Source organism: Crocodylus siamensis, chromosome 4 (genome assembly GCF_052110815.1).
Source record: "Crocodylus siamensis isolate JL-2025a chromosome 4, ASM5211081v1, whole genome shotgun sequence".
Classification (NCBI taxonomy): domain Eukaryota; kingdom Metazoa; phylum Chordata; order Crocodylia; family Crocodylidae; genus Crocodylus; species Crocodylus siamensis.
The window spans coordinates 106,915,292-106,939,667 of NC_143398.1; the positions used below are offsets into that span (position 1 = coordinate 106,915,292).

The following is a 24,376-nucleotide window of genomic DNA, read 5'->3' on the forward strand; positions in this document are numbered from 1 at the left end:
AAGGGCCTAGCCTTCCACTTGCTTGCTTAACACCTAGCATAGGGAGGCCTTAGTTCTGATTTGGGCCACTGTGTGCTAGTCTAAATAGCAATAATCTGATAAGTGAATGTGTGGAAAGGACACAGTCAACTATGAAGCTAAGATTCTTTGCCTTTCCCCTACTTCCTAATTAGCCCCTTTACAAAAGAAGAAGGGGCACCTTTATTATTTATGATCTCTACTCACTGACAACATTTGTTTTCCTAGTGTTCATCACAACAGCTCTGAGGTGCCCAGCAGGCAGCTCATGGGCTAAGAGATGTACAATCAGGTTATTTTGCACTTTCTATTCCATATTTATAAATTATCCTGCCCAGTGCCCCACACTCAGTTACAGTTAACAGCTGAAGGGTTCTATCATGTGAGCAGAAGGTCTGGGCTCTTCCTTGACAAAGTGATGTCCTGAGAATGCCTGTTAACAGTAGCACAGCCACAAAAGTTGTGTTAAACAACTGGGAAGGATGGGGCAAAGCAAAGCATGGTGAGTGTTGGGCAACAGCATGTTCATCCAAAAAACAAATTTAATTCAGAGAGAAAGACTCTTCAAAGCCTGCACCATTAAAAGACCTAATGAGTCCAGCATGGGAACAGTCTGTCTTACCTACAAAGAGGCCGTGTCTACACAAGTCATTTAGTACTTGCATAACCAAGTACTAAATGGCTGTGCAGTACCTGGTGTTACTACGCAGTAGCATCCCTGCATGGTTGCCTGGTGATGCTTGCTGAGCAGTAGCTCATTACTTCTGGGCAGTAGCATCACATTATGGTTTGTGCCCCACAATGCTATTGTACAGTACTAATAAGCTACTGCATAGTAAGTGTCTTGTCGATGCAGCCAGAATGTTTCAAATGTATTTTGGAGGTTACTTGAAAGAATTGCTTATTGGCAAAGCAGCATCCAATAGTCAAAATTTTCCTGCTTTGTCAACACCATTCTCTTCCCACGTATGGAAAAAATTGAGCGGGCTTGAATGCTGACACTGGGCCAAAAAATTGCAAATTGGGATTTTTCTACTTTTGCCTCTTCCTAGTGTTAGTCACTAGCTATGGTTATTTCAGGAAAATCGTTCTTTTGGATGGCATGCATTTGTACAGTGGCGGCTCAGTTACCTTTTATTAAAATGTGTGAAAAACTGTGGGATTCAGACTAAAGCTGTTATACTCCCTGATTATTTAATCCAAACAAACCCACCTCCTGCATGATTCTGAATGTGAGTGAAAGAAAATTCAGAAGAGAAGAAGAATTTTGCCTATGGGCCATTTTTGAAGAAGGCAGTTAGCCTAAACATTTATCTACAACACTTTAGTTTCATTTTTATGACTCCAGGTGCTGCCTCCCTCCTGGTATCAGCCCATGTGGAATTTCTGAAACCCTCAGAAAGGTCGGGTGAGGGACACTCATTCGACACGTAAACTTTGTGAACATTATCTAGACATATGGCACAGTCTGCATGAATGTTCTTTTAGTAAAGTGATCTTTATAAAAGAGACTGCTCTGGGACTCTAGATCAGGCTGAGTCTGTAAGTGTGACCTTTTGGGAGATGAGTTGAGACACAATGCACATTGTACTTCTGTAATGTGGGCTGTGGAGCATTTGAATTAATCCCTTTGTCATGTTGGGACTCCTGCTGGTAAAGTACTGGACTGAAATACCTCAGATACATTTGCCAAGCACATAGCCAGCATGGTACTTTGTGGAGCTGTCATAAACTAGCAGTCTGGAGACATGAAGAGGGAAATGTGAATCCCTCTTTCTCAGCAGACGGAGGAACAGACTACAGGGAAAGGCAGTTTTACATCTTGGAGCAGAAGAAAGTAAACATTTCCAGGGAAATTCCATTACACACAGTGGGCCAGATTCTCATTAAGTGTAAATCAGTTATGTCAGTGGATCTATATGTATTATGTTATGAGGACCTGGCCCAGCATTCCCAGCCACCCCATGTCTGCCTGGTGGTACCTTAAACTAGAGAAATGCATCTGGAGTAACTCTTTTCGGAACCAGTTGATTTAGTCTGGTATAGAAGTAACATAGATGCAAGAGGAATTGGACTTGGTGTATGCAGATGCAGAAGGGCTGCTCTGCAAGATCAGCAGAGACTGTCTGTATGTTTAGGAGCCAGTAAAAAGCCTACAGCTTGTAATCAACCCTGTAATTACATGGAATGAGATGGCTCCATCAATCTGTGAACATGGCTTTCCATCTGATAGTCAGAAGCGATAGAACAAGGCCAAACTCCGGCTCTGCCTCACCTCATTCTGCTTACAAGGCCCCACCATGCATACATAGCCTGTTCTGGGTGGAAAGGCTAAGATTTAGCTTGGTTCACTGAGCTGTTGAAATATCAATGAATCTTTACTAGCAATTGCTGTCTCAGTGACTCTTTATTGATCATTTAATTTTCATCTCCAAACAAGTAGGCATAAATAATTTTCAGCCCTTTAAACCTCTTCAGTTTCCCCCACCTCCCTACCATGTAAATAGCTGGACATGAAGATTAACAAAAGTAAATGGATGTTTCCCTCTCAAGCACCCTGTGGCCTGGGGACAGTTATTAATAGCTGAAATAAAAGACGTGTTTCATAACTGTCCTCTTTGCTCCTGCTTCTCTGCCAGCCCCTTCTCCTGGTCCCTTGAGAAAAAGTGTGAGCTCATCATTTTCCAATGCAAATTCAGAGCTTGGTCTGATACTTGGCTGCTTCTCCTATCATGGATGGAATATTCATTCTTTGCTAGTTGTGCTTGTGCAGTACTTAAGAAACAGGACTGTGAAAAGCAGTTCTGACACTTTCTGTATGTCCTTGAACTGTATCTATCTTCTGAATCTCTCTGTATGGCTATACCTAGTTCCCCTCACTAGTTGTTTATGAGTCTCCTTCCTGTCCCCAGACAACCACTATCTTAAAAATTTCCTCTACACTAGTGGATCTGTGATGCTGTTTATTTGGAAGCAAAGTGGAAAGAACTACAAAGGGAAAACAAAGAAGGGGAGGAAGTGGGAAGACTCCAAACTCATGCCTTTTGGGGTCCCAGCCTCCAAGTGGCTGGCAGCCTACAATGAATAAAATTAAATTCTCCTTTAGATACAGAAGTGGGGGCTATTATCTTTTGAACCTGTTTTTCTTCACTTCTGCTTCTGTTGGGTACTGTTAGGGAAGCTGACCAGAGTGGCTAGAGCTAAGGGTCCTGGCATATCATCAAATGCCAGGCAGAGGACACAAACCAGAGCCCAGTAGTCTGAGATTCCAATGCCATGAGTGAGACCAAGAGGCAAATTCAGTAAACTGACTGAGCCAAAGTCAGGTACCAAAGGTCTATAGCAGCATGCAAAGCAAATGGATCAGGAACCAGAGGCTGAAAGCCAGATCCCAGTCTGAAATCAGAACCCAGGGAAAGGAGGTTGGAACAAGGCGTTCCTCTGATAATTCAAGGAAGCCATTGATGAGTGCCAGATTAACCCTTTCCTGACTCTTAAAGATGCTTTCCATAACATGCAGTCCTGACAGTGGGGAAGACTGGACAATCCTCCAGGCTATGCTGGGATGAGGAGGATTCAGTAAGTACCACCATAAAACAACACCCTTGAAGGCTCTCTTGACCTTTCTTCATCTGAGCTATAACAAAGATGACATCTGGGTCAGTGACTGCAAATTGACATTCATTTTGTTGTTCCTACCGACCATCATCATTTTCTTGCCATCTTGGGAGGTTGCTTTCTGAAGCAGAACCTTCTGTCATGCAACTGTCAGACAGCTAGTTATGGCCTCTGCTATGCAGGATGTCAGACCACATGAATCTGTGAAACTGCCTCTAGAACGGTCAACCTGACTATGCAGATCAGAGTCTCCTAAGTACTTTTGAGGCCAAATCATCAGAACCAATGTGACCAAATGTCTGATAAAGTTTTCAAACATTCTCACACTTCTCAGACTGGCTAAAGGGGAAGACTGTATGTTGGGACAGGTGTATGATGTAAAATATTTTCATTTTTTTAAAGAAAAAAAATGGGTACCAGCCTAGCAGTCCTAGAAACTAAAATAATCTATAGGTCCGCATAACAAGGGCAGAAGCTGTCAGCTTCCTTACTAATGGGTCCCACTCCTTTTATTTACCTGCTTCATGGGGTGAGAGACTAGTTACTCCCTGTGCCCATCCTTGCTAGGACTGCCAGCAAGGGCAGCACTCAGCATGCCGGCCATGTGGTGGGGATGCAGGCTAATGATCACCTGAACCAAGACCACAATATTGGAAAAGCACTTTGGAAATGGAAGAGAGGGTGAGGAAAGCCAAAGAGTATCACTGCCATATAGTGGTTCTCTTGGGTGACGAAAAGGAGCTATCAGCTGTTAGGGTGGACCAAGGCTCTGTGGAGGATGGGAGTGGAAGTGAACCATGTGAGTGAAATGATAAGAGAAACATGGCATGAATAAGACTGAATGTAATAACTGTATTGGGTGTTGATGCCTCTGAGGCCCTTGAGTTCTATTTTATCCTGTATCTCAGCTCTTCTTATTACAGAAGGAAGTACTGTGATGCAGTGAGTTACAGCTGCCTGAGCCTACACCAACCTAGCCCTGGCATCAATCAGAACAGCCTACCTGCTGTAAATGATGTGTGCTGCCATAGAGGAACAGAGCTTTGCTGTGCCCTGCCATCCCTTCAGCCTGGCTTTGCCCTTCACATGCCCCCTTCCTGGCACTGTCCTTTGCTTGAGGAATGAGAGGGTCATCTGACTTCCTTTGGATGTATGCCAGCAGAAAATTCCTCTCTGTAAGGGGAGAAATGAATGTATTTTTCTCTGATGTAACAGTTGTTTAGTCACATAGTCCTTATGGTGGCCAGCCATGCTGTTCACAGTGGCTATCAACAAGATAATGTCATTATGATCTTCTCCACAAATCCAGGCCCCAGTCACCTGTGCTAAAGGCAAAACTCCATGGTTTCAGTAATATTTAATCTCTTGTGTCAGTGTAATCATGGGGAGAGACACCCCACTGATCAAATGGAAAAAAAGGGGGTTAACTCTCTCTTTTGTTTTCTCTAAAGAGGGGAGACCACAAGTACATACCCTCAAGAGTGCAGGGATTTTTCAGGAGTAATTCTAGGCCCCGACTGTAGTGACTGATGTCATTCTCCCAGGGCACTGTAGGAGGGCTCTGAAGACGTAAGGGTTTTTTTGTTTTGCTTTGTTTTGCTTTTTTACTAGGAGTGAGCCCTTCTCTGTAAGGAGGGGAAGTAGCAGTCTCTTCCATAAAACACTTAATATTAATTAGTCCTCCTTTTGTTTATGGTTGTGGAGGATCTTAGGCAAAGGGATGCCCTTTCCCAAACTTTCAGGTGCTGATTCTCTTCTGGCACCAGTTGTTTAATATTACTCTTCCACTGACTACAGTAGTGACTCCAATGTGTAGGCAATCTTAGAACATGAGCCTGAGTTTACATCTCTGGCTATAGTACAATGTGGTTAAAATTGAGGAGTTTATGGAAGAGTGGAGTATTTCCCATTACAGCCCATCTATCCTGGTCTGACAGCAATAGCCACAAGACAAAGACAGTCACATCTCTTCTGCAGGGAACATGCTCCACCAGTGGCCACTCCTTATTGCTTGAAATGATTCAAGTGCTTCAAACTTAAACAAGTGCTGTTCTAAAACACACTGAACTACATCGCCTGACTTCAATTTAGTGACCACAGAAGGACAATTTCATGGGGTTTAAACACCAAAGGGATCATCAGATCATCTTGTCTGACCTCCTGTATATCTCAAGCATTACATTTCACCCAGGTACCCCTGGATTGAACCTAATACCTTGAGTCAGACCAAAGCATTTCAGTCTTTAGGGGTGCCTATACATGAGTGCAGCAGCTGCTCTGAAGTGCTGTAATTGCAGTGCATTGAAACAGACTCGATTACTTGATTAATTAATTATCCATTAATCAATTAATTAATTACTCAATCGCATAATGACCATGCTCCAGCTAGCCTCTGCATCTCATGTATCAGTGTCCCCACACTTCAAAATGGTGATAGGGGCACTTTTTCTAATGCTTGCCAAACAGACTTTAGATAAAGTGCCCCCACTGCCATTTTGAAGTGTGGGGATGGTGATACTTGAGATGCTCCAGGCGCTTTAAGTAGAGCGGCCCTCAAAGCCTCTCTGATTAAAGTGCTCACTCCCAGAGCATGTGTATAGATGCCCTAGAAGACTAAACTATTGTGTGCCATGGGCAGAAAACAGAAAAGACCAAGGAGCTGCCAATTCCTAAGACACCTGTAATAGTGGGGAATTGATTAGGTAGAATATGCCCAGATGATCCCACCAGGAGAACCATGTTCCTTCCTGCTTCACCATTCTTGAGTGTTTGTTTTTACCACAAATGCTCTCTTTCAATTATTAAACAATTGGCACAAGCCTTGGTTCAGGAAAGCCCGATGCCCTATTCAGGACAGCATTTAAAGCCGTACTGAAGTTCCATAAAACTACTGGGATTTAAGTATGTGTTTAAATTCCATCCTAAATTGAGGCCATAATTTCTCCCTTGTTGCGTGGTGATGAGCAGTCCTCATGAGATGCTGAGAATGCTCACCTCTCATTGCATTAGGACTTAAAAGTGCTTTGCATCTCACTTTAAGTCAGTGCTTTGCAGTACCTGCTCTTTTTGTAATGGTTGTATTGTCTTAAAAATAATACTAAATAATGTACCAGTAATTAATTTTTCCAGGATTTGTGTTCCTTGAGAAAATTCATGTCTCTGAATAGGTATCCAGTACCCTAAAGATTAAATCCTGACAAATAAGGATTTTCCATCTTTGTGCCAAAGCTTCCAATCCATGAAGGTAGCTGAACAAAAGTAGGCAGAGTAATTTTCTAAAGCAGCAAGGAGATGTTAAGCTAATTACCAAGAAGGTTGCAATTTTAATTCTTTTTAGCTCTTTCTACACTAGCTTTCTTTTTTTAAATACTATTCTTGATTCAAAACTTTAATTCTGGGCGTACATTTGGTGCCCAGATGGTGCAGGCACACGCAGAAGCCCATCACGCTGTCAGGGCAGGCGGATACATATGTAAATATTTTGCCTTTTTCTCTATAATATTTGGCTTTGTCTAATCTAATTGCTGTCAAAGGCAGAATGCTAAGAACACTTAAGAAAAGCAAACAATAAGGACCTCCAATGTTTGCGCTGCACTAACTTTGGAAGATGCTAACAGTCTGGGTTGTAACTAATAATTTTGTTGCATAATGCTATACTCACACTGTGAATTCATGGTGTGTTGTTTCATTTCGTGCCAAGTAATATTTTATGACCTAAAGCAGTTTAAAACCTACATTTCTAGAGGCATGAAAGCATATTTAACCCTTTGGAACTGGGAGGCAGGCCTCTTGACATCACCTGCCAACTTTTTCATTTGTTTTATGTATATATAGTTTATAGCTGTTTTTATTATATTTAATGTATCATTTTATGTATTTTAATACATAAACACTTCCATCATCTGCTATGTATCAAGAGCTAGCTCCCTGTAGAAGACAGTGCATGACCAGTCAAACTGAAAATAATCTGCTTATTTCTTAAATACCAGATTGAAAGCCCATCAACAGAAATAGAAACTTGACTGCAGTGGGCTGTGACTTAGACCCTTACTGCTTAGCAAGATGCTCTAAAGAAACAAATGTTAGGGAGGGTGCTGGAGAAAGAGCTATAGGAAACCCTTCTGGCTTTGCAACCATCCTCACATCCCTGAACCAGCATAAGCCATCATTTATGGGAAGCAACCACACTCCTACGGGCATTCCTTTCATTGAGGGATACCTTAGGAGATTGAAGTACAGAGTGGAAATTATTGTGGGGAGAGGGGAATGACTGAAGACGAGTATATAATGTCACCATTAAAACAAACAAAGCGGCATCGTAGACCTCTATTTTCTGCAGCCAATATGGGAAATTTCAGCCACAAAATAAAGGGAGTACTATACTAGTTCTTCCATCCATGTTTACATCTGAAGTTTGTCCTTTTTTGGTTGGCATGCATTGCTTTGTCAATTTCTATAGCGTCCTATTCTGGTTCTACCCTTCCCATAACAATGGTGTTTGTGTCCCTTCCAGAGGGGAGCTAAGTGATATGGCAAGTATCTGTCACAGGTGGTTTTCTCTTTTTTTCCTTTCTCTCTTCAGGGGAGAAAATCATGTGAAGATTGGTTTTCATAAAAAGTCTTATTTTACATTGGCTGCACTACATTTTTTCTTAATGAAGGAAAGATAAAAAATGTGCTTTGTATAAGGCTAAGTGGGACAGCTGTAAAGGGGCCAAAGACAGACCTAGCAACCCTGTTGGATTCAGTGGAGTGATGTGAGGAATAAATTTGTATCTAAATGTTTGTCTGGCAGCAGAGCTCAGTTTGGAGTATGGTTAGGAGGTCACGTTGCTGTTGGGTAACAATATTTCATTGCTTTTTCCTTTTTGCCTTTTCCAGGAGCAATTGATCAGTGCACATATATCAAGTACCACTACTCCTCAGCGACAATTCCCAAGAACCTCACCTACAACATCACCAAGACGATCCGCCAGGACGAGTGGCACGCCCTTCGTAAGTGTTTCAAGCTGCCTTCTTCCTTTCTCCTTGTGCTCAGACAAAAGGGGGTGGCAAGCAGTAAACATGAACTGGGTTTTTATAGACTACCGTGACAGAGGCCTTTGCTCATGTGCAGGTAGATTGATTTGCTGCACATATCCCTGGCTCTGTATATTTCTATCACTGACTAGAAATTCTGCATCAGCATGAAAATGTGTGTGGGGGAGAGGTTAAACATTCATACACAGAGATTAATATTGAATTAAATATGACGATGAATAACAAAATCAATGCTGTAATTTCTAATTCAATAAAATCTTCTGCATTTGAATATTTCTCCATGCATTTCATGCTGCAGCAGCATTTCAGGCTTCCAGCAGAATTTAGGAGATGTCCATAGCAGAAAGTTCTGGGTTTTGCAACTTCTGAGAGTAATAAGAATGCTGCTCCTTACAGGCTCAGGGATGGATTTTGGCTTCTCCTGATAATTGTGGCCACTGGCCACCAACTTGTAGCAGTTGCCAAAGCAATAAAAAATGACAGGGATGGAGTTGTCTTGACATGCACAGCTGGCCTTAAAGATTTTCTTCCTTATGGCCTTGGCAGTGGAAAAGGATTTTCTCTGACAAAATGAAAGTGTTAGGATTTCAAATGAGAGGGAAGATGGCACAAGAGAGGGTTTTGGGAAGGACTGACCTACCCCTAGAGGAGATTGGATGCCCTTCACTCTTCTGCCTCTGTGAAAGCAGCAAGCAGCTGTTTGAAATTAACAGGGAGCAGAAGTGATAGATGATGACTTTGGGGTGAGATTCTGAAAGGGACTGAGTCCCCACAACTCATGTTGGAGTCAACTGATGAGAAACAAGTGAGGCCCCTGGCAGTCTTACAAATGGAAGCCCCTTCCACAGTGGCACAGATGTCGCTGTTATTTTTTAATGCTCTTCATAGCCTTAGGGAGGGCACAGCTCAGTGAAACAGTTTGTTTCTCATGTTCCTAAGGCCAGACCTTGTCTGAGATTTTGGTTAGTGACGCTTCAGGGTCCAGACAGTCAAGTCTGGACAAATATTAAGGAAATTCTTGAGGGCCTTCCTTACTGAATTTCTCCTCCTCTTTAAAAGCTGCTAACGGTATTGTCAAATATGTATATTGGTGGGAATGTGTGCCTCTGAATGAATTTATTAAATTCAGTTTGCTAAATGAAAGAAAGTATGAACCCATTCCCTTGCAACTCTTCTGCTCCAGATAAAGCAGTAGGAGTCAATCCTGCAAAGTACTGAGTTGCTCTCAGTGCCCCTTAAATCGAGGATGCTCAGCACTTCTCAGGTTTTGGATTCTGAACAGGTTTCCAACTTTTACCTTTAAAAGGTGCAGAGTGTCTTTGTTACTCTAACTTTGTTCATCTGTTAAAAAAACAGTTGTAAAACTGGGTTTCAGGTGATCATAAGAAAAGTGTGTTGGGCTGTGTGTTTTGAGCTTTGGAGGTTCCCTTCCCCTCTCTTTTGAGTAATAATGGCTGTTTAATGTCATCACTCCCTGCTCATCTTACTAATTAATGAAAGAATTCCTGTCTGGCTTTTTTTCTTTACAGAACATGTATCTTTAAATAAGCAGTGTTTTGCATTATTGGATGTTGCAATAGCATACATGGATTTTATTTTGATTTAAGTGTAATTGCTGCCATGTTTGGCCTTGTTGGTCCCTTAGCATGTTTCTCCCCCTCCTCCTCCTAGTGCTGAGCTCTGTGGGGGAAATACAAAGTGTCAGCAGCTGACTGCAATCTTTAGTAGCACATTCTGCAGTCTCTGAAGTGGCAGTCTAGACACAGTGTGCTCACACATTTACATATCCGATTTGGTCCGCGGTGCTTTTGGGGTGAGGCTGTTGTTTATTTCCTCACTGTGGAAGGTGCAGGGAGTATGTGGGTGTGCACACATATTTCTGACCTACATTTTCCTGCTTCTTCATGAGTCAGATGAGTGTAGGTAGGTTGTTGTATAAGACAGAGATGTGATTCTGTCCATCTTTGCAAAGGCAAGTTTGGAGAGAAACACCCAGACAATGCTGTGTTTTCTGTATGTCAGCTGGCCTTGTGCTGTGTCTTTAGATTGCCAAGTATTGGATTTGTGGGGTTTAGCCACTGTAGGCTGACATGTGTGCTTAAAAATTAAGTCATGCCACACTTACATTTACTATTTTAAGTTAGATGTGATTTGTGTGCCAATTTTCAGTTTCAAAAGATAGTAGTGGATAAGGCTAGCTTCATTAGCAATCTTCTGTCTGTTCTAGATGGTCTTAATTTCAGAGGACTTCATGGTAAGGTTTCATCCACAGACCTTCCTACCCATCCCCCTCGCCCATGGACAGTAGGTTGTACACCTTATTTCATCCACATCACCACCTCCAGTTGTGGGCCAGGCTATAGTTATTCCAGCTGCTGAGGATATTTCTGGACATTTTTCATTTTAATAGATCCACTTTTCTCAACCCAGCTGGAATCACTCAAGAAATAGCATGTATTTGTATGCTAGTTGTAGCTGTCCACATCTAGAACAGAGGAATCCAAGGTAGGGTGTTGGGGGGGAATTGTTTTTGGGGGGAGGAGGGCTTAGTAGCTACAGGCAGCAGAAACCAAATTATGTTTTGTGGTGAACAAAACAAGTATTCCATTGCTTCTCTGTCCATGGCTTCAGTCCAGCTCAGGGTAGTTGAGACCAGAAGTGGTTGTAATCAGATGACTATGGAGAAATGAACTGGTGATGCTGATCTGGTCTCATGTCTTTGATACCATCACAACAATTAATACTGAGTAGAAAAGCCTACAGAAGATGAGACTTGAAGATGGAACTCCCTTCCTGTTTTTAGTGCTGATCCTTCCCGGCAAGAGTGAAGGGAGAGTGACAGCTGCATGGAGAGATTTGAGCTATTTCTCTGTTTGGGCTACCCATTCTGTGGCTACACGGGGTGGAGAGGGGAACTAGGAAAGGGTATATAGTTCAGTAGCACTTCACCCCTTCCTATTCACCACTACCCCTTCTCCAAAACGGAGGTGACCCTAGCTGAAGTTGCTGCTTCCCCTTGTCACCTCTGTGTCTCTGTAGCAATGGTTTCCTTTTCCCATGCACAGGAAGCAGATTGCTTAGCTGGAGCTAGGAAGGAAGCTAGGAGGTAAGTCTGTTGCCTTTGCTACAGTTCTGCTTGACCTCCTAACAGGCTGTTAAGTGGGGAAGTGAGAGACAGTAAGACCCCTGCTGGTGTCCCATGGTTTGTTCTTTCTCAGACCAACAGTCAAAATTGCTGCTCTGCTAAGCTACTTCTCAAGTGTGGGAGTGAGTGGGAGAATGATCACTAACATGAGGCAGAAGACCTTAGTGACACCAGTCAGCACAGTGGAGCTGTCCTCTAGCTGTCCTTTCAGCAGTGCACCAGAAGAATCCAGGGGAGAGGCTGGGCCCAGAGGAATGGCTGGAATGGACTTTAGCAGTTTTGATTTTAGGTTTTTCTCATTCTGTTTGACATTTTCAAGATGGAACCTTTGCTCCAAATTGATCGCCTGTGGCAGCAAGAGCTGGGGAAATAGGAATTTACTTCTTTACAGTCAGTTCCTCTCAATAGTTTCTGGTTTAAATAGGGATGGAGGGAAGGGTGACTGTAGGTATGCTATTTCTCTCTCATCAAGCAATAAATATTCATATAATTAGACAAAACTAATATCTGTATGAGCTGGGAGAGGAAGGGAAGAGGGAAGGAAAAGAACATTGTGTCCAACAAATTTAGCATGCACAGCTGTCTCTTTCTGGGAAATGCAAATATGCTGATAAGGCCAAGATATTGTCAGTGCATTTCGTAAATATTACGCTATGACCAAAGCAGTGTCTACTGCATGGGTGTCCAATCTGTACCATGGGTGCCAGAAGTGGCATGGGCAGCCTCTCTGTGTGACACATGGCAGATCAGGGAGGGGGCAGGCAGCAGTGGCAGAGAGGGCAGGAAGCAAACAGCAGGACAGCAAACCAGGCAGGAAGCACAGGGAAGGAAGCATAAAGTAGAGCAGCAGATCAGGCAGGGAGCGTAAGACTGGAAGCAGAAAGCAGAGCAGCAGAGCAGGCAGGGGAAGGGGATTGCAGTGGCACTTGTGTGGGTGCAGGGCGAATTTCTGGCATGCCCCCCTGTTGGTCTACTGCATAATAAGTCAGTCTTGAATTTTTGTGTCAGAAGATTCTAAGGATCTTTGGCAATTTCATCTAAATTTTAAAAAATGAGGTTTTTATTGAATTAAGTCTGAAAATAGATAATCCAATCAAGGCAGTAAGCCCTGTGCTATTTGCTTGGATATCAGAGTGAATGCATTTTTGTGCTTTTCCCCAGTTTTCTTTTTGATGTGCTCCATCTAGCTGCACTGGCAAAACTTTCTAGTGCAGGGGTGTCAAATTCATCTGGCCTCAAGGACTGGATGAGTGGTGTGGGGCTGGTCCATGGACCAGATAAATGGCATGAGGCTGGATCCAGCCTGTGAGGGAAGGGATCAAAAAGAAAACTATGGGGAACAGCATAAAAATGCATTGAGGCTGGATCACCCCGCTTCCCTTGCATGCTGGATCCAGCATTTTGGCTGGTCTGGGACTATGCCACATGTGGTGCCCACGTAGAACCATTCTGGGATGTGTGCCACATGCAGTGGCACTCCAGCTAGTTTGGGACCCACTTCAGCTAGTTTGGGACCCACATAGCTCGCCCCAGAGAGGCCAAGGTGGGGGATTGCGTGTGGCCTGGGTCCCAACCAGCTGGAGCAGGCACCACACGCGCATGTCCCAGACTGACCCCACACAGGCACCATATGCAGTGAGGGTCTTTGGCTGGCCGGAGTGAGCGTTGTGTGCAGCTCACATCCAGGCCCAGTGCTCAGGGCTGGTTCAACACCCACCATGTGGAGCATGTGGGTGAACTCTGGGCTCAGGACTATACCAAGTGCTGGTTGATAGGGCTCCTTGGGCCAGATTTGGCCTGCGGGCTGGATTGTTGACACCTATACCATAGTTTACGTGCAGTTATACTGGCAAAATAGAATGGCAATGAGTATACTTTATTTTGTTTGGATTTGGGGCACAGCAGCTAGTTCTGTGCTTCACAGAAAAAGAAACGAGTGCCAGCTGACTGGAGTGACAGTGAAAGCATCAGAAAGAATGTAGGAAGGCACCCCCACTCTTTTGAAAATGTGATAAACAACAGACAACTTAGGAACTATTTTGTTCCTTTGCAGTATTTGGATGTTTGTCATTGCTGAAGCCAGGATACTCAATCAGATGGAGAATTAGGGTGAGATTGTCACAGGTATTTAGGCACCTAATGATGCAAACAGGTGCCCACTGGAATTTACAAATATGCTTGCAAATATGACTAAATTCATCTAGTTTACAATAGAAGTTAGGTACCTGCATTAGACCCTTTTTGCCATCCTCTTTAGGGCCTACTTGAATCTTTAGGAGCCTAAGTACCTTTGAAAACATGGCCCTCAGTTTGGTCAAGTATGATTATGACTACTCCTGAATGTCCATATCTTAATCCAGTTCCACAATGAACCCAGAACAACTGCTTTTGACAAAACATTTCCACCTGAGAGTCCCAAAATCTGTTTGTAAATATTAATGAATTTAGCTTCACGGCAACCCTGTGAATGTGATCACTCCCCATTTCACAGATGGGAAAAGTGAGATGCAACAGGTTAACTGACTTGCCCAAAGCCATGCAGGGAATTGACAGAAAAAAAAGAAGAGAATCCAGATCTTCTGATTCTTAGCCCTGAACTTGAAACACTAGCTGTCACTTGTGACCCAGATCCACTTTGAGGAAAGCAGGTAGCCAAAGCATGCAGGAAAGGGAGGAGGGCAGCGGAGGGGGAGAATTACACTACACTACACAGCTACACTAGCTGACTACTTTTTTTGGTAAGGAAGTACAGGAAAGTCTTCTGCCTTCTGAGAGGGGGAGGGGAAGACAAATAGGACCCTCAGAAGGTCCCTTCCCTGCAGGAAGCAGAGTAAGGTATTGCTGTCTAACAAGTTTGAAAGGAAACAAAATCCTCCACATGTTCCTAGTTAATATGATTTTTACTTCGTGGGAACAAAAAACAACCCTCCCACCTGCTCTTCCCACATGGAGATAGCAGGAGCAATAGGAAAAAGCTATGCAATACCCAGCCTGTTTGTAATACAAAACACAGGCCAATGGCCCTTTCCAGGGCTCTCATCGTAGGCATAGAGATCAGAAGTAGATGAGAAATGCTTCCTTCTCTCCAAAGATCCCTGGTCTTCTGTTTCACAGAGCTCCACCGTCTTCCATGTTAGATACAACTCTGTATCTTGAAGACTTTTATTCTGGCTTTCCTGTTATAAGCTACAGTTTGTCTTTAGGATTAAACTTGGCCGTAAAGGGAAAGAAATTGTTGCCTTTTCTCCATCAGGCTTGCCGTTGTCACCTAGGCCTTTCCCTTTAACAGTGATGGATGAGAAGCTGTGTGTTGTGTTCTGGAACATGTGGCACATGCTACATCTGGGCAGAAAAAGGGATTGCTATGGAAACTGATCTCCCTTCCCTGCACAGCTTGGGTAGGAATGGTGTCACCGGACTGCCTGAGAGAGAACCAACTCACAAAGAAGTCGCTGCTGATTTCTGGAAAATGTTCAGCTTATTCTGTTTTTTTGGAAACAGTTCTGGCACTATGGCATCTCCCTTGCATATTTCTTGCCCCTCCCTGATCATGATTACTGAGGAGGTAGAAGTGATTGTAGAGTTTTGATGTGCCCAACTCTGTTGACAGTAGCAAAGGAACCATTATGCTTTGGCATGTTAATTGGAATGACAGCTGCTTCTACACTGGCTGAGTTCTTAATTGTCCTGTATTTGTAGTATCTTCAAAGTGATTGGCATGAAAACAAATTGTGATGTGAAAAGCAGAAGCCTGTGATGTTGGACAGAGGCACAAGCGTCCGGGGAAGATGAGGAATCAATACAGTATTGTGATAATGCTAATATTTTTATTAATATAGCATCTTCCATGCTGGGATCTCAAAGTGCTTTACAAAGAAGCATGTTTTGAAGTTCACATTGCTGGCATATTATTATTGATAATTACTTTCCCATTTAAGGCTTTGTAATAAACATAATAAAATACTTAAATGCCACTGAAATAATAAGGAAGCCTTGTCTGTGAAGCCGATGCACAACCCAGCAAGCATCACAAGGGAAAAGACATGAAGCTCCCCTTCCTGCTCCTTAGGAGCTAAACACTTTGACAGGCCTCCCCAGCCCCTGGAGCAAGATGCTGAGGTTGGTAGACAGGTTCTGATCTTCTGCTTGGAAATGCATTAGCAACACCAGTAGGCCAGTGGGCTGACCCTTCCTGGTATTTTTAAAAGCAATGATAAATATTTCATTGTAGTGTCTGTAGAAAGTGCTGACCCTAGAGAATTTTTGACTTACTTTATTTTTGGGATATAATTGAAAGTAGTGTTCATGGGTAGCTGAAATAGTCAACCTCCATCTTTGTCTTGTCCTCTCATTTCCTACTTTTCCCACATCCCGTTATTCCCTCTTTCTACTTCCAAAAGAGATCTGTTCTTTTTAAATTTGTAACTGAATATCCATATTGAGATATGTCCCAAAGTGTGACATTACCATACCACTTAATACCAAGCAGCTGATGTGGCAATGGCAATCCAAATGCATTACTTGCTAAAATTGGGGGAGACAAACCAATACAAATATTAGTCAGCAGATGCTCACAGACTTTGGAGGTCTGATGTTCTTGATTTCATAAAATTCACCCCATTTCTAGCCATCAGGACATAGCGGAAATCTTTCTTCTTATAATTTCCCTCCACATGAGTTTCTGCTTGCAGGGTCTTTTCTTGGTTTTCTTCTTATTGCCACATATGATATAAAAGCGTATTTTGGTACCCAGGTCTATTCTGAAATACACACAGGATTCCCCTGTCTCTCCTGCTGCTCTTTCTCTCAGGAGCAGTTACATGGCTGTAATCCCCATCCCAGATGAATAGCCTTTTTGTCTGTGAACTAATGTTCAGGAACAATTAGTCCCCGCTTGTACAGTTTCTGCAACTCCCTGAGTGCATGTACACATGCATTTTACTGCAGAGTTGACTAATTAGTTCTGCAGTAAAGCATCACTGTCTACACATGCATCTATATTAGTGCACAGTAAGCTAATTAACTTTGCTGTAGGATAGTACTGTCTGGGACAAGTACTATCCTACAGCAGTCACTTAGTGCACTGAAATGCACGTGTAGACAGTGACTGGGCCTGGCTGGCTTGGGCAAGAGGGTGCTATAGTGTGGGGGTGCCTGTCACTTTACCCTGCACTTTAGCATCCTTGTGCCCCGGTCAGCCCCTCTGCAGCATGTTGACCCCAGGAGCTGAACTTCTGGACTCCCTTGCCACCGTAGGACTGCTCCACCTCTCCTCAATGCACTGTAGTCCTGGGTGCATGTGTAAATGCTGCTCCTGGGAACAGTAAACGCTGACATGAACTGCACTGGAATTTATTGCTATGTGCTAATTGCATGTGTAGATGCACCCCCTGTGTCTCAGGAAATGCAAAATCTTTGAGGAACTATGGGTGGGGCTGGTTTACTGAGATGGCCTGACACTTCCCATCATAAGAAATTGTTTTTAGTTGTTTTATGGTTTGGGGGTTGATTTTTATGGGATTTTTTTTAGCTGTATTTGTAGATACTCTTTGAACTTCCTATTTGACTGGGCTGGTTCGCAGTATTGAAGAGTGAATCACCTTTTCACTCTCATTCTTAAAAAGAGGTTTAGGGTATTTAGGGAGATCTCTAACATTTAAGCAGGACTGAAAACAACAACTTTTCACCCCAACCTTATCTGCAATATTCTAGAAAGGAATATTAGGGATTTTTTTCCTGTTGCAATATGGAGATGCTGACAAGTAAAACATACCTTCACTAATAATTTCAAATAATTCACTTAGTCAAAATATAGCTTTATTAATATGCATGTGGTGCACTCTTTCTCTGTGTCTTTCTCTCTTTCTCTCTCTTGAGATGTTCTCCCATGTCTCTTGACTAATCAAGAGTGATGCTTTGTGCATTCTTAGGGTGAGAACATGGCAAAGAACAAACAGGGTGGTCTAATGGGTCTTTTTCATCTCTCACTTCTATAATTTTTTATTTATATACCAAGTTAATGCCTGTTTTGTAATGATTTATAGTTCCTTCTATTTATATACCTATCTGATGCAACTCCACATGCTGTTTGTGAGATGAAATCTGGTCAGTTAAATACTTCAAGGTGATTATGTGCCACACACCACACATAGGTTACTAATGAGAAATAAATACTTCTTTGCTTCAGTGCAGATGGACAGACTTTAAAGTAGAATATGTTGGTGATGAGGCTATAATGATCTACTCTTATACAGAAATACTTTAATCCAAATAGAATGTTTCAGGAGTCAAAGTTATACAAACCAATGTGACTTTGACCCCAATGAAGGCTTTAAGCTGAAACATGTAGGTGATTTTTAGACTGTGATAGTTATTATGCAGTGGATGCCATTATAATTACTGTTCTTAGATTAAGCTAACTTTAATTTTAAATCCATATTAAAGGGCAAATTCTCATTGACACCAATGCAGTGTTGCATCATTTTGCTACTTTGGAGGTGGTTTATGCAGAATGCAGTTTTGCCTACGTTAAGGTTTCTTAACATTGCCAAAACCCGAGTACAAATGACTTAAGGTTTTTTACCATTGTGTTTTTCATCCTTTTATAATATCTCCCCCCGCCCGAGGTTGCATTTTCAGTGGTTACCATTGGATCTATGGTAAGGATAACATTTTCAACTTCAGCAGCACAAAGATTAACACATTGATGTTTGATGGCTGGACAACAAAAGCAAGTGTTAGACATGAGGTAGTCTGTAGATTCCAACTAATAAATTTTATAAATTAATCATTATGCCACTACTTCTCAAAAAATCTGCCAATTAAAAAAACTGTTTTCTTATCACGGCCTCACTGGTTAGTTCTAGCGTGGGGAAAATTGGCTTGTGCGCTGTTCTTCACTCTCTGGTTGCTAAGTGTCAATGAATCTTATATTTGCCTTAAAGTTTGTATGGAGTTCTCTGATCCATTTTCCTTAAATTAGTAAAGCCATGTCTATACTGAAAACTTGCCAGTACAGTAACTTTGGCTAAAGAGGTTTTTTTACATGTTTATGCCAGCAAAAAAGCCTTAGTACAGATGTAGATATACTGAGGGGAGAAAAAATGCTTTTGCCAGGATAGTTTATTTTGTTTGGGGAACTAATATAAGATATAATAGTAAATGCATTCTCTTTTTTTAACAGTTTAAGATGGATTTTTACTAAGGGGTTTGCTGCAAAAGCTCTTCCAGTCTTACTATACCAGCAAACCTCTTCTGGTGTAGGCTAGCCTCAGGTCTTGTGTTGAACTTGAAGTAATAAGGTCTGTAGAAATGCTGGATCAAACTTTCATCTCAGCCAATGAAATATAATAGTGTTGACACCAGTTTAACCAAAATTGAAATCTGGCCCCTTTAAAGTGTTTAAAATAATAGCTATCCAAGTACTGTTGTTTGGTAACCACTGTGAAACTGTTGCAGGTAGCATCACTAGAAAAGCTTCTGCTGTTACCTCTCAACATGTGTTAGAAAGGTACAGCTTGGGCAAAGCATTAATATTTATTGGGCATGCAGGGAAGGTCTTGCAGGTAGTGAATTCCATCTAGCATTGGAAAGACATAGGATCATGTGAATCTATTTGTCATCTAGTCCATGACACTGTCATTGTAAATTATTCCCTACACTTACATTCTTCAGTACTTTGTCCAGGCAATTTTTCAATGATCAGGTGATGGAATTTCCAGTGCTTCCCCGAGAACACTGTTCCTCAGCCTAAAAGTGCTCACTCTCCAGAGATCTTTCCTTACATCCAACCTGAATTTTCCTTTCATGCTTTACTCTCAGTTGCATCCCCAATAATTTCTCTTCTTTTCTTGGTGTTTACATGCTTCAGATACTTCTAAACAATTATCCTATTCCTGTGCTTGTTGTAATTTAGTTTTTGTTCACATCCAAAGGTTCACATCTCTCTGGGCCAGGAGGAACTAGATGGAATTGTTGTAGTGCTCATCACAAGACCCTTGATTACCTGTGTGCATCAGAGTTTAGCTATGCAAGTTAAGTCTTGCCCACCTCCAGGAGCGGATGTCACAGCTGGTTTGGGAATTGGGAAGTGGGGACATAAATCAGCTGTAGGTGTCTCCAGTGGGACGTTACAGTTCAGTCACTCAGATCTCATCTGGCCAACATAGATATAGGTCATTCTTAATGGAGACTGAGCATGCGAGTCCCTGCACATCACTACAGTTCTGACAGCTAATATAAGTCTTTCCATCATTGGTATATAGTGTTGATCGATTCTCTTTGTCATATATATTTTTATATATATAATTGTTATCATTTCTATCTCTCTCAATTCTGTGTCCATCCAGTTTGCCCTCTGCTTTTCAGCTTATCTTTTGATATTTTTAAAAACTTAATTCTCACCTAGGGATCCTGAGGAGGGGAAATCAATGGGAGAATATCACTTACTGTAAGAGGGTCTCGACTCTGCCATACACAACTACAACTGTGAATAATTCAGTAGGGTCCCAATCTCCTTTTTCCTCCTGCAAGGTTGGGCTAATTAAAATTGTAGGAGATGGAGGCAGCTGAGTGATACTATCATTTATCTGATAATATCTATAGCAATGTATTAGCTCTGTGTTAGTTCTGTCCCCCTCATCACATATATTCAAGCATTAAAACAGGGTCTTTCCTTTGGGGTCTGTTCTGCTGTGTGTTGTGATCACATGTTTGTACTCAGCCATACCTTTCCTATTATTGCTCGTCAGATTGTGTTGCTATGGAGAAAAGATGTTAGCCACCAAAGCAGCACAATGTACAATCTTTTAGCCAGTGTATAGGAGAGTCAGTAATAGCATATAAAGAATCTGTGGGGAATTGCAGGGCTGGGAAGAGGAAGAAAGAAGCTGAAGCTGCTTTTACATCAGCCGTGAGAGGTAGGCAGGGGGTATACAAATGATGTGAAATCAACATCCAGGTTCAAAATGTAATGATGTAGTTTTCAGTATAAAAAAGAGTCAGCTCCCTAAGGTTTTGCAAGTTTGATTTTTAGACACCAAGGAAGTGAAAGTGGACATATTCCAGTATTCTGCAATATCCTTCTTTTCATAAAAGTAATTAATATTAGTACTGTAGTTAATTTGTATAATTGAGATGTAAAGAACCTTTCCATCCTTAGATCTTAAAGCACTTCATAAATATTTCTCCACCAAACACCCTTACGAGGCAAATAGGTAGGTAGGGGACTTATTAATATGGCATAGGTATTACTACACCTATTTTACAGAAACAAAGAGACAGAGATGGTAAGTGGTGTGTCTATATCCAGGAAAAGCCAAAAATGGAACTAAGATCTTTCAAGCTGTGAACATCATGCAGTGCTTTCTCTTTGTGTCATACATTCTACACCATATGTTTCCTAAAAAGGACCATTGTATAACCTTTTATTAGGAATATCAGGTTCATAAAGATATTTAAAAGAAAACCAGTCATTTGTAAATGAATGATTACTGCCTACAGAATCGTATTGACTACATATATTATTGATTTTTTTCTCCTTGATGTAATAGCCAAGGTTTTCAAAAGTGAGTAGTGATTTAAGGTGCTCAAAACAGTGGGTGCCTGGAACCTTCTGAAAAACAGGCCCATGAAAGTATCTTCTTTGAGTCCCCAAAATCAATAATCAACCATTAAAATCTACTACTCCTAATTACTTAAAAAAATGGGTCTATCTTGAAACAGGTGTGGAAAACTGGGAAAAAAATCTTTTGGAATAATTTATACTACTTTGCACCAGCACTTTGGTCCTTTTGGCATGAAAGGGATGTAAAGCTTTCCTAACTGGGCAGCTGTCTGACCTAGGCTATTTAATAAAGTCATTGCAGTCAGCTCAGCATCCACTGCTAGATATCATAGGAGGCATAACAGGGACATAAACAGCTGTGTGGGTGAAAGAACTGCTATTGCATTCTTGTACTTCTGGCTAGGTAGCACACTCTTTGAGGCAGCTAACAGCTAATGCATGCTACTATTCTCTTTAACTGACTTTACCTTGTGCCTGGGCCAAAACCAAAACCTTATGCCTGGCTGGCTCCAGGAGCAAGGGTGTCTCTTCTACTAAGCACAGCATATCTGGATTTGTATGTATTTGCTTTATTTCTCCTCCTATGTTCTTTATTCCTGAGGACTTCTGAATGACAGTAGGAACTTTGTTTCCTAAATATTTGAACTCCCATCATTTATACCCCATCTGGAGTCCCAATCCCCTGCTTGTGACTTCACCATGTGATGACATGGAAATGGCTATGGTGTTATCGCATTTAGGGGATTGTGGTTTCAGGGAAGAACAGGCAAGTTTTCAAGCAGCAGGAGCTAGTGCATTTTTACAAAACAAAATTGTCATCTAAAAGTCTTTCCTAATGAAGAACAAGGGATGAGAAGTACAGAAGATATTTGACATGGCAGGGGGACGGTTTCTCAGTTGAATGCCTCCTGGAAAACTCTGGAAGTGTCAGAGGCTCTGGAAGGAGCTGAATTGACAGCTCTGCTAATTGAAGCTCTTTGTTGACAGACCAGGTTTAGCACAGGCAATGGCAGTGCAAGCATCCCCATGATGCAGGGGTGGATTAGATCATCCAGTCCATCTCCTCTCCTCTCATTTGTCTGATACTGTGATTAACAGTCTTCCCTTAGCCATCTGACAGCTGCATGAGAAAACATCCCCAGAGGCAAGGAGAGGACAGAGTTTCAGCAAGAGCACATTCTCCATTCTGCTGGGTAAGGGGCTGAAAGGTCTCAAATTGCTCATGTAAAGGTCTCTGTTTTTATCACTGTTTTGGGGAAACAGTCCATCAGAAAAGGGTGCAAGGAAAAAGCGACTGCATGTCATCAGTTTATTTGCTTCAGGGTGACCTCTTGGCTGGCAACTCTTTTCTTTTTAGAGCAGCCAAGTTGTTTCATGTTATGTACCTCAGTGTTGCGTCAAACAATGGGAAGAATTAATATCTATAGGCCAAAGAGGTCAGCATTTTCACTGCAGCTTGGAAGGAAGAAGATCAGAAGCTGGCCTGCTAGAAAGGGTGCATGAAGATGGGAGAACAGGTCATATACCAGCAATAAGACACACACCCTCCAGCTTTCTGATGTTGATAAATGAGAAAGACAAAACTGTTGCCTTGAGCAGTTTTCTGACGGTACTTCCAGCAAAAACGGGGGTATTGATACTCTGTAATCTCTTCATTCCCTAACACCAACAGACATGAACAGAAAAAATGTGCTCCCAGATACAGAAGTCTGAGAATCACTGGCCTAATGGCAATGCACTGACAGCAAAAGTGCCTTGCATTGCTACCATGTTATCCTTCTGGGGAGGCGTGGAGTAGCGTTGGCAAACTCTGTGAGGATAAGTGCAATGGGAGCTTTCAAAAAAAGATTCAGTGCTGAGGACCAAATAGGCACTAGGGAGAAGTTCAGAGGATAATAGAGAATCCCAGGGGAAGCTGCCCACAGGAATACAAATAAGAAGCCAAGATGTCCTTCTGTGTGTAAGAAAAGTCTTTCTGCTGTTCCAGTTGTTCCCTGACACAGACACTCCAGACTCACCTTGATACCAAACACATCCCTTGGCATCAAGGAACTTCTGTCATTTTTACTTTTGTACTGCTGCTTGATGGGGGATGAGACTGGCATGCATTTGGCATCACTCACCCGTTACTTTTCTTTAATTTACTTTTCAGGCTGTGCGTGTCAGCCTCTTGGCATAACCCAGATAAGCGACAGGAAAGGTTGAGCAAACAAAGCAGGCCTTTCTCTGGATCGATAGAGATCAATCTGTTCATTTTGCCTGAACAACAAAACATAACAGCAGTGAAAGTACATTTGATGCCGTCAGCTAGTGGCCAGTTCCCCAAACCAAGGTACCAGGTGACACATGGCATCTTGGAGAACTGTTGCTGGAAGCCCATTCCCAAGAGCCTTGGGAAGCTACCAGTACAGTGCCATATGCATGGAGTATTCTTTTTTTTCACTAGCACATAGAACTTATTCATACCCAGTTGTGTTTCTGTTGTGCTGAGTTCTCGTTAGAATATTATACCAAGGCATAGTTTCATTATTTTGTTATTAACTTATGGATTGCAACATCTCTTTGGTAATACCATACAGGGACATGAGGGTGCTGGTATACTTGTGCCTTGATAGACCAATGCATCTGTTACAAAGTTGTTTGGGTAATGGGAATGCACTTTTGTCCTGATCAACATCCGGTACACTAATTTGTACCAAGGCACAAAACAGCTGTTGCCATTTGCCACTAATATATCACATTTAGTGCACTGATTGATACTGGAGCATGGGGATGCCAGCTAGTACACAATGTGATCAATTCAATAGGAGATAGGGTGCTATGCTAATGAACCTCACATTCAGTGTACTGTTTCACGGCAAGATGGCCATACTATTTATAGACAAAGAGGACGTGGTTATATTTCCTGTGCGTGTCACCAGTAATCATGTACAAGCAAAGAGAGATTTGTGTACCCAGGATCACATGAACGAGTGTACCAATATGTTAGT

The 24,376-nt window shown here is 42.1% G+C and overlaps 1 protein-coding gene across 1 annotated transcript in view; it reads left to right on the forward strand.

Annotated features, from left to right (window-relative positions):
* TMEM178B (transmembrane protein 178B) overlaps positions 1-24,376 on the forward strand; it is a 353,447-nt gene that overhangs the window by 114,795 nt on the left and 214,276 nt on the right. Inside the window, exon 3 of the mRNA XM_090043310.1 lies at positions 8,518-8,631. Coding sequence (XP_089899436.1) covers positions 8,518-8,631 — 114 coding nt within the window. The remainder of the gene's footprint in view (positions 1-8,517; positions 8,632-24,376) is intronic.